The sequence below is a fragment of the Stylophora pistillata genome, chromosome 12 (genome assembly GCF_964205215.1).
Source record: "Stylophora pistillata chromosome 12, jaStyPist1.2, whole genome shotgun sequence".
Classification (NCBI taxonomy): Eukaryota; Metazoa; Cnidaria; class Anthozoa; order Scleractinia; family Pocilloporidae; genus Stylophora; species Stylophora pistillata.
The window spans coordinates 22,965,260-22,981,746 of NC_142530.1; the positions used below are offsets into that span (position 1 = coordinate 22,965,260).

At 37.5% G+C, this 16,487-nt stretch overlaps 1 protein-coding gene and 1 long non-coding RNA gene across 5 annotated transcripts; one reads left to right on the forward strand and one right to left on the reverse strand.

The window, feature by feature from the left end:
- Positions 1–473: 473 nt before the first annotated feature.
- LOC111331953 (uncharacterized) lies at positions 474–16,468 on the reverse strand. Of its 4 annotated transcripts, none has more exons than XM_088741576.1 (14): positions 15,927–16,468; positions 11,647–11,907; positions 10,651–10,992; positions 9,779–10,210; positions 8,395–8,520; positions 7,996–8,123; positions 7,559–7,675; positions 6,050–6,216; positions 5,499–5,671; positions 4,880–5,035; positions 4,012–4,130; positions 3,045–3,161; positions 2,118–2,227; positions 474–1,889 (listed from the first exon to the last, which is right to left on the reverse strand). In XM_088741576.1, exons 1-14 carry the CDS (start codon positions 16,222–16,224, stop codon positions 1,748–1,750), a joined length of 2,688 nt encoding a protein of 895 aa, XP_088597702.1. In that variant the 5' UTR covers positions 16,225–16,468; the 3' UTR covers positions 474–1,747. The 4 variants fall into 4 exon arrangements, with proteins under 4 accessions (XP_088597702.1, XP_088597701.1, XP_088597703.1 ...); XM_088741575.1 differs by having other exon boundaries at positions 15,918–16,468; XM_088741577.1 differs by lacking the exon at positions 15,927–16,468 and adding an exon at positions 12,585–13,086.
- Positions 13,264–15,557, forward strand: LOC148719319 (uncharacterized). Its single transcript, XR_015994144.1, has 2 exons — positions 13,264–13,673; positions 15,253–15,557. It is a non-coding gene; the product is annotated as an uncharacterized LOC148719319 (long non-coding RNA).
- Positions 16,469–16,487: the final 19 nt, after the last annotated feature.

A 16,487-nucleotide genomic window follows, 5' to 3' on the forward strand; every position in this document is an offset into this window, starting at 1 on the left:
TTCGAGAAAAAAAAGCGGTTACACGACAAAACTTTCCGGATTCAAAAGTTATCGGATTCAAAGTTCCCACTTTAAATTCCGGATTCAAAATCTCCGGAGACACGACCAACCCGGGAAGTTTTTATTTCGGATTCGTCCACTTTTGTGTAAACGGCAGAATGAATCCGGTACTAAAACGTTTCGGATTCATCACGAATCCGGAACAATTTCCTCTAGTGTAACTCTCGTCTTAGAGAACTTGGGTTCGAAATTACATACTAACCGCTGATTTAGAGCTAAAATGATTGTTGGCTCGACACTGAGGCCATCCCGTCGGTGCCGTGAACCAAGGGCAGTTAAAGTCCTAAGAGTTGAAATTCTCGCCCTGATAGAGAAAGTCTGTTTCAGGTTTCCGAGAGATTTCCTAAACTGGACTCATCTGTACGTATTCAGGGCCTATGTTAGTTATTGGCACAAAAGACAGCCACAGACACTGTGATACAGATGTGTTTATTTCTTATACTGGAAGTTCAACGAAATAGCGATGCTTCAGTACTGGTTAATATTTCCCGATGATAAAATGTGTAACACCATTTGAAGTAAATCATTTATATTCAAATACGTGAGTAACAGTGAATTGTAAGCCTAGTAAAAATTTTGATCAGTAAATTAAACCTGATAAAAATCAACGATTTCATTTCATATTAAAAAAAAAGGACAGCAGAATTCAGCGCATGATTTGGGAATTGAAAGTTTTAAAATAGTCTCATGCACAGAAAACGAATTTCTGGCGGGAACGTAAGCAGGTTACGGTTCTTGTTCTAGAATTACTTCAGATTTGGTTTTTCGACACTCAATTCAAACCTGCTCCATTCATTTTTGCAATTATCGGCTGCCTTTTGAAGATCATCATTTTTAATCCGTTTAAACCTTAGGCTCGATTTCCGTCGCTCTCTCGGGTCTGGTCTTTCTCGTTCGTCTCCGAGAGTGGTGGGCTCGTGGAGGAGCGCGGGCACCGGTTCCCGAACAGCGGCTGCTAATGGAGCCCATTTCAATCTTGCCAATCCTGAACGATTCTTGTCTAATATCAGTCTATTCTGGATTCTGTGGAGTTTGTCTACTCAAGCAAACAATAGTTGAATACAGTTTCCTTCCACTCAACGAAAAGGAATGGAAGAAATACATTTTTAAATATCATAATGATAATAATACTAATAATTATATTACTTCCTTTCTATAAAGTTCCTCAGCTCAACAAAAACGTACAGCCCTTAGTCATTTCAGGCTCATTCCGAGAAAATCAAATTCACTGAATATTAATTTTTGTGCATTCGACTCGCGCGGTTCCAAGATAAATCGCCATATTCGTTAAAACTCAAGTGCTACCAAAGTCAGCTTCAGCTACCAATGCACCTCTGGAAAGATAACACGTGATTGCTTGCTGACGCGGAAAAAAAAAATGTCGTGCTCGGCCTAAAATGATTGGTTAAATATGATCGCTTCGCAAATTGATTAAAAAATTTCACGCTTTACAACACCTTTTTAAAAAGTGCACAGTTGAAACTGGTCGTCGAGTAATTCAAGAAAATCGCCTTAATCAATGAGAAGATCAGCTTATAATCAAAATACTATATATTTTGACGATTCCTGGTGAAATGCGTCCTATTGATATCCTACTATACTCTACTTCACTAGGTGAATTAAATAACTTGTAATAAAAATTGCTTGAAGCTTAACTACAAAAATTTGCTTTCCATATAGAACTATCTTATCTTGGATCTAGTAAATTTGAGTTGAGTCGGTGAGGGTCGTTCAACGCAGCTTTTTCCAATTTGTCCTTTAAAGACAACTTCATGGAGTTATCTCCCAGCAGACGAGCAAAGTTACTTGTGAAACTCCTTGCACGCTGCCTGCAAGATGAAGTAAAGATGAAGTAAAGAATAAAATAAGAATTTTAACAGGGCATTCACAGAGCGATATCAAAGCTTTTAGTCTTCTAATGAAGTAGTTTTCAAGTCCTAGATTGAATCGGCCTTGGAAACAACAGCCAACGCCTGGTAGGCAGTCCAAATAGCAACCCGTCTCTTGTTAAAAAGATCTGGGAACGAGATTAGATCTGAGGTAGAAAGAACTCTAACCTGGTGTTTCTGGGTAAACTGATCATAACATCGAAAGGTGCTGACATTTCCGCCAGTTCCTCTAGGTTGCTGGCGTTCGAGCCCACGTCATCGACTACCAAAAGTTTTGGCTGCAAAACGAATCGAGTGCGCAATCAGTTATTGCACTGTGACGGCAAATATCATCTAGCTGCTGACTAAAATCTAATTTCTCCTCGCGGCAGAACGGATGAGTCAAACATGAAGGTCAAGAGAATAGGGAAAATGATCACCATAGGAAGTTCTTCATTCTACTACAAATGCTTCATGTCAGTACCAAATATGGAAATATGGAGAACGGACAGAGCTGAATAACGTATGCGCATGCGTTAGGTTTTGCCGCGGAAACACGGATTTTGAGTCGTTCGCGTGACTGATTTCCGATTCTGTTGCTTCGAGGTGTCGTTTTCCTAGCCGCTTTTCTTTTACAGAACAACCTCTAAAAACTTGGTACACCCCCGAAAAATTTTCGAAAATTAATTTTATCCTTAAAACCTCCGAAAATAGGAAAATGCCTTGGACGAAAACAAAGTTCCTCGGTTTTAAATGTGAGCCCTTATTATTTCCGCTAATTTCGCTACATTTTAGACTTAGAACACTTGAGCCCGCGTTGTTGACCGCATATCCTCTGACGTAGTATTTCATTACTCAGCTCTGTCTGGAGAATGAGCAAATCGATTTTAGGATGTAAAGGACTGACAGATACACGCCCTTACGGCGTAGAGTAACGCTATGGTGTGGCAGCCTTGCAAGTTTTATTTCATTGCCGCAAACCAGCTATCATGTTTTGTTTCATCGTGAAGGCGGAGAATGTAAGTATCGGTAGGGGGAATTCAGCTTTTCGCGCTAAGTAACCAAAATAAATGTAAATCGAGAATTTTCTTTCACAGAAACGTGAGAATCGCTTACTCCACGAGTTTTTTCACACATGAGATCCAACACCCATTGAAGCGGTACACCCGAGCGGTATGGATCTTCCAAAAAAGCTTCCAAATCCCCTCCGTAGAAATAATTACAGTCCATTATCTGCAACAACAACAAAAGATAGGAAAAATATTAGATAGAATAAAGTAATTACAAAAACGAGTTTAAAACAAACAGAATCTACCCAAAAGCTACTTCCATAAGACTGATAAAACAGTAAGAAAATGGGTTAAATATCTCTAACGCTGTTTGAATTCGGCATAGTAACATAACAAATTGTAACAGATACAAAGAAGCAACAAAAATGATAAAAAAGGCAATCGACACTCGATGGTCTGGAGAAGAAAGTGGCAATTCTCTTCGTTTACTGCTTGTGAGAATTTTCTTTGGATTTTGTCGAAGAGTTTGAAACGAGCATTTTTGCGATTTCTTTAAGATTAATTTGAATTCCCGGCATGGCTTTTAAGTTCTCAAAAAATGCGTCGTCATGTACAGTGGGCCTCCGTCGGGCAATCAGTAGAGAAAGCCACAAAAGAATTGGTGGGGTGTTATACATGGAAACAACCAGTGAAAAGAAGCAATTCGCATCCTTTTCACGAACTGATTAAATCAAAAGCACGTACATCAGTTAACATCGTTATTGTATAAAAGTCTGGTTCTATGAGGTCGACTCTGTTGCCAATCCGTAAGTTACGGTTAATAAAGAAAGAAGAAGAAGAAAAAAAGAAACTTATACCATTTCGGCGCCACAATGCTTTAGGAATCTGATTAGAGTCTGATTATAGGAATATATAATCTGATTAGGAATCTGATTATATTCAGGGCCTCACTGAAGTGCACCTTTTGGTGAAGTGGGCTCCCTGTTAAAATATTGTTATTATTATTATTATTATTATTATTATTATTATTATTATCATTATTATTACTATTATTATTATTATAGTTCAGATACCATTTTAGTATGGCCCATGAAATAGAGCATAACTACTTTCTTTACACCGTCAGCCAGCTTGGTCAATATCTTCCTTAAACTTTCTTTGACAAACTCAGCAGACTTGTCACAAATATCCTCTGTTGAAATAGAAAAAAAAAAACAAACCCTCAGAACTTCAAGACATTTAAAATCCAGTACTTAATTCCATCCCAAGAACTCAAGAATTCCCATATCCAAACATACTTTGTTCGTTCTTCCACAACCCTCCCCTCCCCTTCTTTTGGCGTATTCTCATAACCCTCCCCTCCCTTTCTACAACAACGTACGTATTTTGTAAGCAGCATACAAACTTACAGGGACACTTCGTAGGGACTTACATAGCTCGGTTCGAAACCTCTGTCGTCGTAATGTTCCATATGTTAATTCTTCTAAGTGTGTCTTTTTAAGAGCGATTACAATCAGAAAGGGTGAATTTAACGCTAAATAGATATTCGAATTTGGCCTCCTCTGCGTAAGGTATAGGGTTAGGGGTAGGGTTCCGATAACTGAATAATTTCTAGTTTCATCGTTAAATAACCTACCGTAACTGAAAACTGTAAAAACGTTTGAGAGAACTATGGTGTTCGGTAGAGGAACCAAGGTGGGTCAAAGAGACAACACATTATTCACTTTCTCCTTGTTACCATGTCCTTTTCTTAATCTGAATCTGGCCACACGTAATTCAGACACATAGACTGCCAGGTGATGATTTTTAATACACGACTCCTTCTTCTTCATCCAAAGTGTGTTAATGCGATATCGAATTCACCATACTCTCAAGAAGACGCCCTAACTATCAGAGTTAATCTATTTACAAAGTAAGATCTTTTGAGTTTACACAACATACCACATTCCCATCCAGATTTGAGCAATGCTATTCGAAGTTCTTCACGGGCCTTCTTGAGACAACGATTTGCACTCGCATCAAAAGCATTTGACCCATCCCAGTTTGAAACTAACACTGCATGGCATTTCATCTCAGATGAAGAACACACTTGAATTTCTGGTTAAAATAATAAAAAATTGACATTTCAGTCCTGCCTGTGACAATTTTGGGAAAGAGAGCACAACAGTCTTACGTCAAAGTTTTGGCAGTTTCATATTTCTCTAGTCTTTTATTTGCGTCCTTTGATCTATTAAAAATTACTGCTACAGTTTAGTTCAACAAACACCTCAGGGGCAGTTAAATCAACTGCCAATTTTTTTTAATGTTCGAACCCCTCTAAAATCTTTTTTTAACACCACATCTTAACGATGCCGTTGCAATCGCTGTCGCGGTAACGAGGCTACACTGTACACACCGACACTAAATGTATTTCTGGGTTTATTTTTCCATTTTCATTTCGCTTGACCTACGCAAATAATAAATAAACTAGTTTACTTCTGTACACTTTTATATACCACAAAAGAAAAAGACTATTCAGTAAAACATTTTTGTTTCTGTCCACTTTCTGTGGTTAACAAACCTTGATTTGCTTCTGAATTTATGGAAATTGGTAATGGCGATGAGATCAGCGAGAACTCCATCGAAGGACTGAAATTCTTGCTCTTTAACTCTGCTCTCACTCGATCAAACACATCTGCAAGCATCACATTTGATTCCCTATCCAAGATTTCAACCAGGCTTGAAATAAAGGCCCTGAATATAAATCAAAGTACCTTTGAATCAGTCGTGAATGGAAAATAGGATCATTGAAGAAAGGAATGTTTGAGTTCTCTCACTCAGAACGATAGAGTGATAGACAAAGGGCTTCACAAGGACAAACAGATTCCTTTTAGACCGCCCCGCCCGACTCAACGGGAAAAAACGTTTAGACATTTTTGCGTTTTTCCTCTATGAAGCTTGACAGCTCTTTGATCACATCCATTGAATTTCTTATCAAAATGACATGTTGCTGTGTGCCAGTTGAGTAATAGATCACATTAAAATGCGGTATGAACAAAATTGTGGCACTCTGCAGCTGTGTCACTGATTTTCAAAATATGAGAACAATTGGCGGATTGTCACGTGACTTACAGTCGTTCTTCTCCCTCTTTTCTTATACTTCCTGGGCGGCATGGAAAAGCAATGATTGCATTCGGCGGTGGCTGGATTGGTGCCAATCCTGGTAGAACTCCTTTTAATTTTACACAATCTGTCACCACATGATTGTCATAAGCTCCATCGACTATCACTACTTGCATCTGAGAAAACAGGCGGAAACACAAATGATTGCTTCAGTTATTTTGTTAGGTAAAATGCCATTTCAGCTTACCTAAGTTGTTACACTCAAAAATGCACATATTAAGTTACTAATCATAACAATTACCATTTTCTTTATTGTAATCTAATAACGAAAGGTTTAGAAAAACATTTCAGAATAAAAATTAGCGATATTAAAACATGACATTTCGATAATGGTGACATGTCGTCGCCGAAACGTCATGTTTTAATATCGCTAATTTTTATTCTGAAATGTTTATTGTAATCGCTCTTTAAAAAAGTGTTTTAATCAGACAATCTTTTAATCGGACAGTTTGTTATCAGACAGTTTGCTAACGGTCAATTTGTTTTAGGGCAGTTCAATAAGCCAATCACATTCAAAGTTGTACTTAAAATCAGCCAATCACATTCAAAGGTGTAGTTTAAATCAACCAATCACAACCTTGTAATTTGAATATATCAACAAAGTTGAAATGGTAAATTGGCCACCGTTACGATTATAAAAGCTGACGTTTCGAGCGTTTCTTTTAATTAAATTTCCATTTCTTTCATAACTTGGCTATTCTTCTTCTCTCAGAAATTGTAATTTTTATGATCAATAGATAATGACACTTCATATCCTGCCAGTCAGTCTGTAATCTAATAATACACTAGGATAAAGGAGCACACGGAAAGCGATAAAAACTCGCATATTTTTAAGCATTTCAACACATCTCCTCCTTGTAAGAACAAATACTCCGGGACCCTTTCTTGTTTTAGTATTCTGGATTCTGCTAACAACTCAATTGATTTAAAACTCGAAGAAGCTTTTTATATAAATAAGACCAAACCTGAACTTAACAAACAATTACTGCATTAGTAAGAACACTTTTCTAGCGTTTTAGTTCACACCTTTGATGTTTGTTGTCACGTTGTAATTAGTACCCGCTTTTGTATTACATCGTACTGTAAATATTTTATCCATCTACTTGTATGCCATATAATTACTCACGTTCAGTTACTCGTTGATTGAAGATGGCATAAGCATGCCGAAACATGTCTCTCAAAAAAGTTGTCTATTTCTTACAACAAATACAAGTATGATTGCAGACCGAATTGGACACCACTCTGTCCCATAACCATTACTTATAACTAAGGTGTTACATGTGCGACTGAAGGAAATATGATATGCCAAAAGATGACTTTAAAAAGTATTATGATAATCATGAGTTTGAAATTTAATTTGATTGCCTTATTGTCGAGAAGTTATGCATGTACATACCTCTCCTTATATTCTAAATGCAAAGAGTAAATATTACTGAGATCAGGCACAACAATACTAACATATTTCTTGCTCAGTTGCTTAACCAGCCAATTGATATTCAATGAACTGTGAATAAGGTCAGCTCGTGAGGAAGGAGTCTTTAAGTCTCTGGGTAGAAGGTAGTTTTCCCCATTTATCTGCAAGATGGACATCAATTCAATGACATTATACAGTTTATACAAAAATGTGACAATTGTACACCTAGTATTTTTGGTCAAAATCTGACAAATTGTGAAAGTGTAGTGTAGTCATCTAGGTGAGTGTAGTCCTGAGAAAGACTGTTGTCAGTGGTCGTGACTGATGTTTCGACAACCTGTGAAGAAGTCACCATCAGAGTCAACAAAATAAACATACAAATTACTAGAGTCTCTAATGAAAACCATGTCACAAAAAGGGGAAAAAAAAATGAAAGATCTTTGTTTAGTTTTTGGAATATCTAAAAACAAAAGGAACACACCTGAACTGTGGGTCCGACCAAATAAGCAAAGTAAACACTTCTTCTTGCCACAGACTCTTTGGGTTTTATAAATGAATGGATACGTTTCCCAAATTCTGACTCTTTAACCCTCTTACAAAATTGGACATCTGCAATCAAAATATAAAAATGTATTCTATTTTATCACAGCCAATAAACATAACCTATATACAGGGGCAAATCCAGGATTTAGTCAAGGGGGGTTCAGAGAATTGTCTGCCAAAGATTGACCCTTCTAGAGGAGACTAGGGGCATGCTCCCTTGGGGGATTTTGAAAATTATGTCTTCTGATCCCTGGATCAGCTAGTGGGGCATGTGACCATAAAATTAGAGGTTTTGTCCTAGCATTGCACTGTAAACAACATTAATACTAGCCCATACCTGCATTTTCCCAACAATTTTCAAGAATTTCCCGCAGTTTCTTCAGCTCTTTTTCATGCTTCTGGTCCTGTTCCTCACTTCCACAACAACTTATTAAGAGAGGATGGAATTCCTTTTTGCCATCATCTGTCAAGAAAAAACAGTCCTTCATTCAACTGGTCAGGAAAACCAGACCACTCATATCAACATAAGCAAACCTTTAGAAAAAATTCACATGCAGCTTAACCCTTTAACTCCCAGAAGTGATCAACATGTAACTTCTCCTCATAATATCCATATATTATCCAGCAAACAGGTAATAAGAATACTCAAACTTATCAGGTAGAAGTTGTTACTGTGATTGAACACCAAATTCTTGTAACCCATTTACAAGGAAATGTGTGGTAGCTGGAGGAGAGAATAGTCCTTTTTACAGGTGTGGGCTCGGTGGCCAAGCCTTTGAACAGGAGTGAGGCTAAGGGTGACCTTGTTATTATAAAGATGTTGTTGCTTTTCAAATGCAAATTACTTTGTTATCATGCTAACTAGCTACAGGTCTCTATCACAACAGGGTCACCCTTAGCCTCACTCCTGTTCAAAGGCTTGGCCGCCAAGCCCACAACTGTAAAAGGGACTATTAACGATGAGATCATGAGAGTTAAATGGTTTACTTATTAAGTAAATTTAAGGTGTTCAAGATTTTCTCTCCGTACTACTTAGAGGGTTTCCAAAAATGACCCTGTATGATAATTATAAGTTCCTCTCTGGGATTACCGTCGAGATGCTCTAATTCTGAACCAACATGTTCCAAAAATTAATATGAATTTTGGGAAATGATCAAACTACTATCAAAATTAATTTCTGGTTTGGCATGAGTTTGTATCCTGATGTCATTGAAACTGGAAAGAGTTCAGACAAGTACCTAGAGCAAGAATTCCACTTTTGCCATATACTAATTATTCGTGATTTTTTACTTTTAAATGCAATTTTAACTATAATAATGTTAATAGTTAAAAACTGCATTTTCATATTACAATGCAATAGAATACTCAGGTAAGATAATTTTCATCATATAATGATAAAAAGGTATAAATTTTATAAGAGGCTTTTAAGCTACTTAATGTGGCCTTGTAACCCTCCTACAGCCTATCTTATAAAAAAAATTCCAGAAAGTTTTTACTTTGATGTATGGCTCATGCTAAACATGTAAACTTTTAAAATTTCCATATGGTGCTTCACCTACCATCATTCTTCAAGTTGATCCCCAACTATGTATTTATGTTGCCTTATGTTGGGAATTTGGTGCTATATCAGGATTATACTTCCTGGTTGAAAATTTTCTTGATACTCATTACTTTTTGGTTATTTAAAATGTTCCCCTCAGGAGTTAAAGAATGAAGAATACCTGAATTCTCAAACACTTCATCATCATCTTCAACAGAGGAGATACTATTGGGTTGTTCCTCTTGGGTAGGTGTCTGATGATCAGGTTTGTCGTCAAAGTCATTTCCATCTTTGCCTTCCTCTTGAGTTGGAGTAGACAAATTTGTTTTGCCGTGATCTTCATTTTCATTGTCTTCAGATTTGGTCTCTTGTTTTGGAATTCGACCATCAGGTTTTTCGTTACACTCTTGACTCTGTTCTTGTACCGGATTAGCACTTGTCTTAGAGTCAAGCTTTTGTTGATCAATGTCATATTCCTCTTGTTTTGGAGTGCGAGCTTCAAGTTTTTCATCTGGTTTTTTACTGGGTTCTTGTATAGGAACTGCTTTACTTTCAGATTTTGACTCTGAGTGGAAGGTTTCTTCAACTGGAGATGTTACCATACCTATTACGTCTGAGAAAAAAATTGAGGTATGAGTTTTAGTAATAATCATGGGAGTGATAAAGATTACTTTCCTCTGCATTTAAGAGACAAACTGTCATTAACAGCTTAAAAAGCCCAGTGATCTTACGGAATGGTCCATTTCCAAATTACCATCGGCCTCTATCAAAATGAGTCCTAGTGCTCATCCTCTCGTATGATTATAAGTTTTCATTCACATGCAAATGAAACTCATTTTCATTCTGGATAATGGTTGAGTATCAGGCCTCCTCTTGAAAAAGAGGCCAAAGGTAATTCAGAAATGGCCTATTATGATCACTGCAGTTAAAGAGAGTTAGGTGTTGATGTTTGACTATTCTGATAAAGTGGGTTACCTTGACCACAGTTTCCTTAAAGTGATCTTTGACTTTTCTATAATTTGAACCCATAAGTTTACAAAACAAGAAACTCACCCAGTGATTGGTCTTCCGAAGTTTCTGTCTCAGGTGACAATAAATTGGATGGAATATTATTGGGACACTTTTTCATTTCATCTATAACATCCCATCTGGCTACATTAGGATCCCTTAACCAACCAAGGAGATCATTTATGGTCTTTTTTAGTTGAATCATCTTTTCGATAAGTCCTTTCATCTTTCCATTTTCTTGAGTGTTCTCCAATTGTCTCACATCATCAGCACTCAAATGCATGACACTGGCTACTCCCCGCCAGTCATGATGATTGGCATCTGATGGATCCATCAACTTCTCAATCTGTAAGCGGAGACTGTAAGGGATGTCTTTGATGAGTGTCTCTGGATGAAAGAAAAAAAAAACAGCTATATGAACAAATCTGTGCCAATAAATAAGATATCAATCAAATTAATGAAAAGTAATTAATCATTGTCATGCCAATCCAAAGACTAACTCCTGGAAGAAGCGCCTATGCTCCAATATGTGCCCCCTCCCAAAAACCACCTACCCCATATAGGCTGTCATGTCAAACCTGCACCCCCTCCTCTCTGTTTCAATTGCCACTTTACTCATAGCTTTTTAAGCTTCAACTACAGCAGAATCACTACAGGGGAATAATAAGTGTCCTCCTCAATAAGAACCACTGCCCATCAATATCAAGAAACTGCTGACTGTTGCAAAATTTTGTGATTCATTTTATTTTTTCTGTTGGACTTTTAGGATGAACCATTTTCAGAAATTATTTCATAAAGTTCTATCCCACTTTGCTTTCACCAAAAAATAAAAAAGGTTCAAAATACACCAAGACGGCTGTTGTCCCCCCTGTTACATTAAAAATTTATGCAGCTTTGGCAACTTTATACACCACAGTACCATGCAATCCCCCTTTGAAGTGTTGTGTGCTAGTAAACAGTCTTTTTATCTTTTTGAAAATGTAAAAGTCAACAAATTCCTAAACATATGATAATTAATCATATGTTCCCATCAATAATTACCTAAACTGAGCACATCATTTTTCGCATCAGCAGTGGAGGAGGGTTTGCTGGGAGAAGCTTGTTCTTGGCCTTGGCTCAAGTTGTTCAATTTACTGTTACTTTCTTCATGAGTTAATTGTACTGTGGATGCTGCACTGAGAGGAAGTGGGTAATCATCTTTTTCACCATCAAGTTGATCATCAAAGTTTTTTCTTGTAGATGGAGTAACAGGGCTTTCTGGCATTGGATATGGGGGAACAGGGCTTTCTGTAAGTCTAGCTCCTGATAATAAAGAGTCAGCAAGAATTCTTGGTCAAGAATTTTAAGATTTCTAAAGGGGATAGTTTACCTTCTGTTGACTGACCTAAAATGGATAAAGGTGGTAAGTTTCTAAAGAAACTGTGGTGCTGCATCGGTGGGGGTAACAAGGTAATAGACCTAAAATGGGTTGACTGACTCACTGGCTGACTCACTGGCTGACTCACTGACTAACTCATTCACCTACTTAGTCACTTACTGATTGACTCACGCACTACTAACTCACTGACTCATCCATTGCCTTACTGACTCTTTGAGTCACCAAGTCATTTTGTCACTGACTCACTCACTTACTGAGCCAGTGACTGTTGATTGATTGATTGATTTATAGTCGATTAAATTCTCCCACGGGCGAAAGTTGTGAAATAAATCTGTCACCACTGTAGAAAAGAGTGCTTCTGTCCAAAATTAAATAAATATTACTTCGTGAAAGTTGTATCGTGTGACGATTCTAAGGTACCCGAAAGTTATGAGATAAATCTGTCCCTACAATAGAGAAGAGTGCTTATGTCTATAAATAAATATTATTGTATCGTGTGATCATTCTAAGGTACCCTATGTAACTCTGATACAGCTGTAAATGTGGTTAAATTTTTGAGCGACATAAAAGAAGCGGAAACCGTTTTCCTGACCTTGCCCACCTCGCAGTTTTCTCTCTTCGTCTTGCAGTTCTTCTGCTAAATCAGGCAAAAAAATGTTCGGATGATTCAGGGCTGTTATAAACATATTGAAAGCTTTGGGGCCTCTCTTTTCCAACAAACTTAACAGTTTTTGTGTTGCATAAGTAGCACCATGATTTCTTTGCGTAGCATCGATTTCTTCCTTATCTGAACTACAAAAAAGTGTACTGAGATGTGAGGCAAGCATTGATGGGTTGGTAACGCTACTCATGATCGTAGCTATCTTGATAGCCAACACTCTCTTGTGAATTGGATCCATCACCAAAGAGACGAAAACCGCTACAGTAACACAATGGTATCAATCGATCCGTCCTTGGCCCACGCAGTCAAGAAAACTATGCAAGCATCTAGCCCACGCACAGGTAGAAATGGCCCTTTAAAACCGTCAAAAGCCGAAAATAAATCAAGGGATTTCTCCCTTTCAAACACAATTCCTGTTAGTTTAAAGCTTCCTGTTGCTTTTTCCAAGAATCGCGGGAAATCGTTTGTTCCGAAGATTGTTTTCGCTTGGTTTCTATGGGTTTATAATTGGTTCATTTGTTTCGGATCAGTTCGTGACACATTCGGAGTAATTTCTCTTTCCGATGATATTGCTAGTTTTCAGTCTTCACGCTTCCGAATTTTACTTGCAAACCTGGAAGGCAATCAAATCTTTCAAGTGAAATTTAAGCTTCACTTACGGATTTCACCGTTTATATTGCTTTAAATGCGGAACTTTGGCATTGACAGTACCTTAGTCGTGCAAAGCTGAAACCAAAACTGATGTGCGCGTGTATTGACGTATTGAAGTGACAAATTTGCGTGGTGTATTGGGCTCGAACGTTGGAAAACATGGAACTGCTTCCTTGGAAAGTCGAATGTCTGTAGTTCACCTTCGTCGTAGTTAAGGTTCATCAGTGATTTTGGTATCTTTTGAAGCAAAGTCAAGCTTTGTATGCCTTATCTTATCTAACTATTGTCGATTCATTGTGTGGGAATGCTATGTCATAATGTCGCCAGTATCTTTAATAACATGATAGACGTCTTCGTTCACGATCACAGAACTCTGTAGTAAGATTTACTTATTTATTTATTTTATTTATTACAATTTAATGACACATATAACTTACTTACTTACTTACTTACTTACATTAATAGATAATAATACAAAAGAGTAAAAAGAAAGGTGCCATAAGGATGGTCTGCAAAAGAGATAAATCCCCATGCACGGCAGACCACCTTTAACAAAAAAACAAATCCAAACTAAAATCAATCAAATCTTGCAGTCAAATAATCCCTTACACCCTTTTTAAAACAAGAAACACTTGGAGCCTGACGGACCGATAGTGGCAGCCCATTCCACATGTGGACAATCCTATTAAAATAGCAAAACCTAAAAGTATCAGTCCTCGCGTAGTTCTTTTTTAATTTAAGATCGTCCTTACCCCTCAACGAGTATCTTTCCGAATGTGAATAAAATTGGATATAAGAGGATATATCTATATTAATATACCCATTAACTTCTACGCTGCGGTATAAAAAGTCACTCTAAACTCCTGATATGGGTGATGCAACTGTAGAAGCTATGGTTCCTTATACCTACCAAGCTGGTGATGGAAGAACTATCGGATTTGATTCACCCACTTACTGACTCAGACTTACTCACTCACCAACTAACTTTCTGACTGATTTAATGCCTGACCCACTCACTCACTGATTCACTAACTAACTCATTCACTCACACACTTTCTCATTCACTTATCGACCAATTCACTCTCTCACTGACTGACTAACATGCTGCTCATCACTGGCTCTGACACATTGAACGACCAACTCGCTCACTGCTCACTCAGAGACTCACTGACTCACTCACTGACTTACTGATTCTCTGAGTCTCTGACTCTCTTACTGACTCATTCACTGCTCACTCACTGACTTACTGACTCTCTGACTCCTCTGCCTCTTCTCCTCTGCCTCTTTCGTGCTCAAAAACATGCTGCCAGAATAATACTTCAAGCCGACTGTTCTACTCCATCTGTCTCGTTATTTTTTACACTCCACTGGATACCTGTTTGCAACATTATTAAGTGCAAAAACTCCAGCTACTATTCTCTGTTCTTGTTAATTCTGAAGCCCCTCTATGTCTTAAAGAGAAATTCTCCTTTGTATTTGCTAACAGTGCTCATATGACCAGGGATGCTGCATCGGGAAACTTAGTGGTCCCACAGTCCCAAACAAACTCCAGCAAGTGCATGTTCTCCTTTGTAGCTGCTCTTCTTTTTAATGCACTACCTCTAGATCTTGAGATCAAACAGCTTGTAAGAACTTCTCCTGTTTCGCCTAATGCTCTATTTCTTTCTCTGCTTTTTTAAAGCGCAAGCTACGTGAACTTTTCATTCAAAAACTTGATTCCGTTGCCCATCTCGAAGAACTTTGCTGCTTTGCATGCCATTTCCGGCTTTACTGCAATTGCTATTTCTCCTGATCGTCCGAGTTTGTTGCGATATATTGTTTATCCTATGCTAATTAGAATTTTTATTGTATTATTTTTAAACTTCAATTTAAATGCTAAATTCAATTAATTACTGTATGTATTTAGTTTTTGAATTTTATTTTTTTGAATTTTATATATTTTTGTTCTGTATTACAGAGGACCCTGTAACTTAATGGCCTGTTCCCAGTTGGCCTGTTAGCTCAATTGGTAGAGCGCTGCACTAGTATCGCAGAGGTCAGTGGTTCAAATCCCGTACAGGCCTGATACTTTTCAGGTCTGATTTTCGCTATTGCATAAATGGCGCTCTCTACTGCGAGGATCGTGCATCATACGTATTTAATACCGCAGTTCAAAATATATGAACTTCACATATACATTGTATCAGAAGACCCTGTGTTAGAAAACTCTTTACTGGGTTAATCATGTATTTACCTTCTTGAAATAAAGAACATTGTATTGTATTGTATTGACTCTCTTACTGACTCATTCACTGCTCACTCACTGACTTACTAACACACTTACTGACTCTGAGTCACTTTCTCACTCACTCATTTACTGAGTCATTGACTTACTGACCCACTGACCATCGATTGATTAATATATGGTTGATTAAACTTCTCTCAACAAGCAGAAATTTTGAGTTGTGAAATAAATCTGTTGTTACTGTCGAGAAAGGTGCTTATGTTCAAATAAAAATAAAAATTATGTAAGAATTGTATTGTGTGATGGTTCTAAAGTAATTTATATATGTAACTCCAATACAGCTGTAAAAGTGGTTAAATTTTGAGTAAATTGAGGGAAGTAGAAACTATTTTCCTGACCTTGCCCACCTTGTAGTTTTCTCTCTTCTTCTAGGAGTTCATCTGCTAAATAAACCAAACAATTCATCGGATCTTTCAGAACTGTTATAAACATAACAAAAGCTTTTGGGCCTCTCTTTTCCAACAAACTTAACAGCTTTTCTGTTGCATGAGTTGGGCCAAGATTTCTTTGCATGGCATGTATCTCTTCTTTCTCTGAAGTACTAAAAAGTGTGCTGAGATGTGCAGCAATCAATGTTGGGTTGGGTATGCTATTCATGATCATAGCTGTCTTGATAGCCAACACTTTCTTGTGAATTGGATCCATACCAGCCAGACTAGTGCTGAGGAAAGAAAACTGCTACAGTAACAAAAATTATATTAATCGATCAGTCCTTAACCCACACAGTTGAGAAAACTAAGCAAGAACCTAGCCCATGCACAGGTAGAAAAGCTCTTTAAAAACCATTAAAAGCTGAAAATAAATCAAGGGATTTCTCCCATTCAAACGCAATTCCTGTTAGTTTAAAGCTTCCGGTTGCTTTTCCAAGAAACGCGGGTAACCGTTCGTTTCGAAGATTGTTTACGATT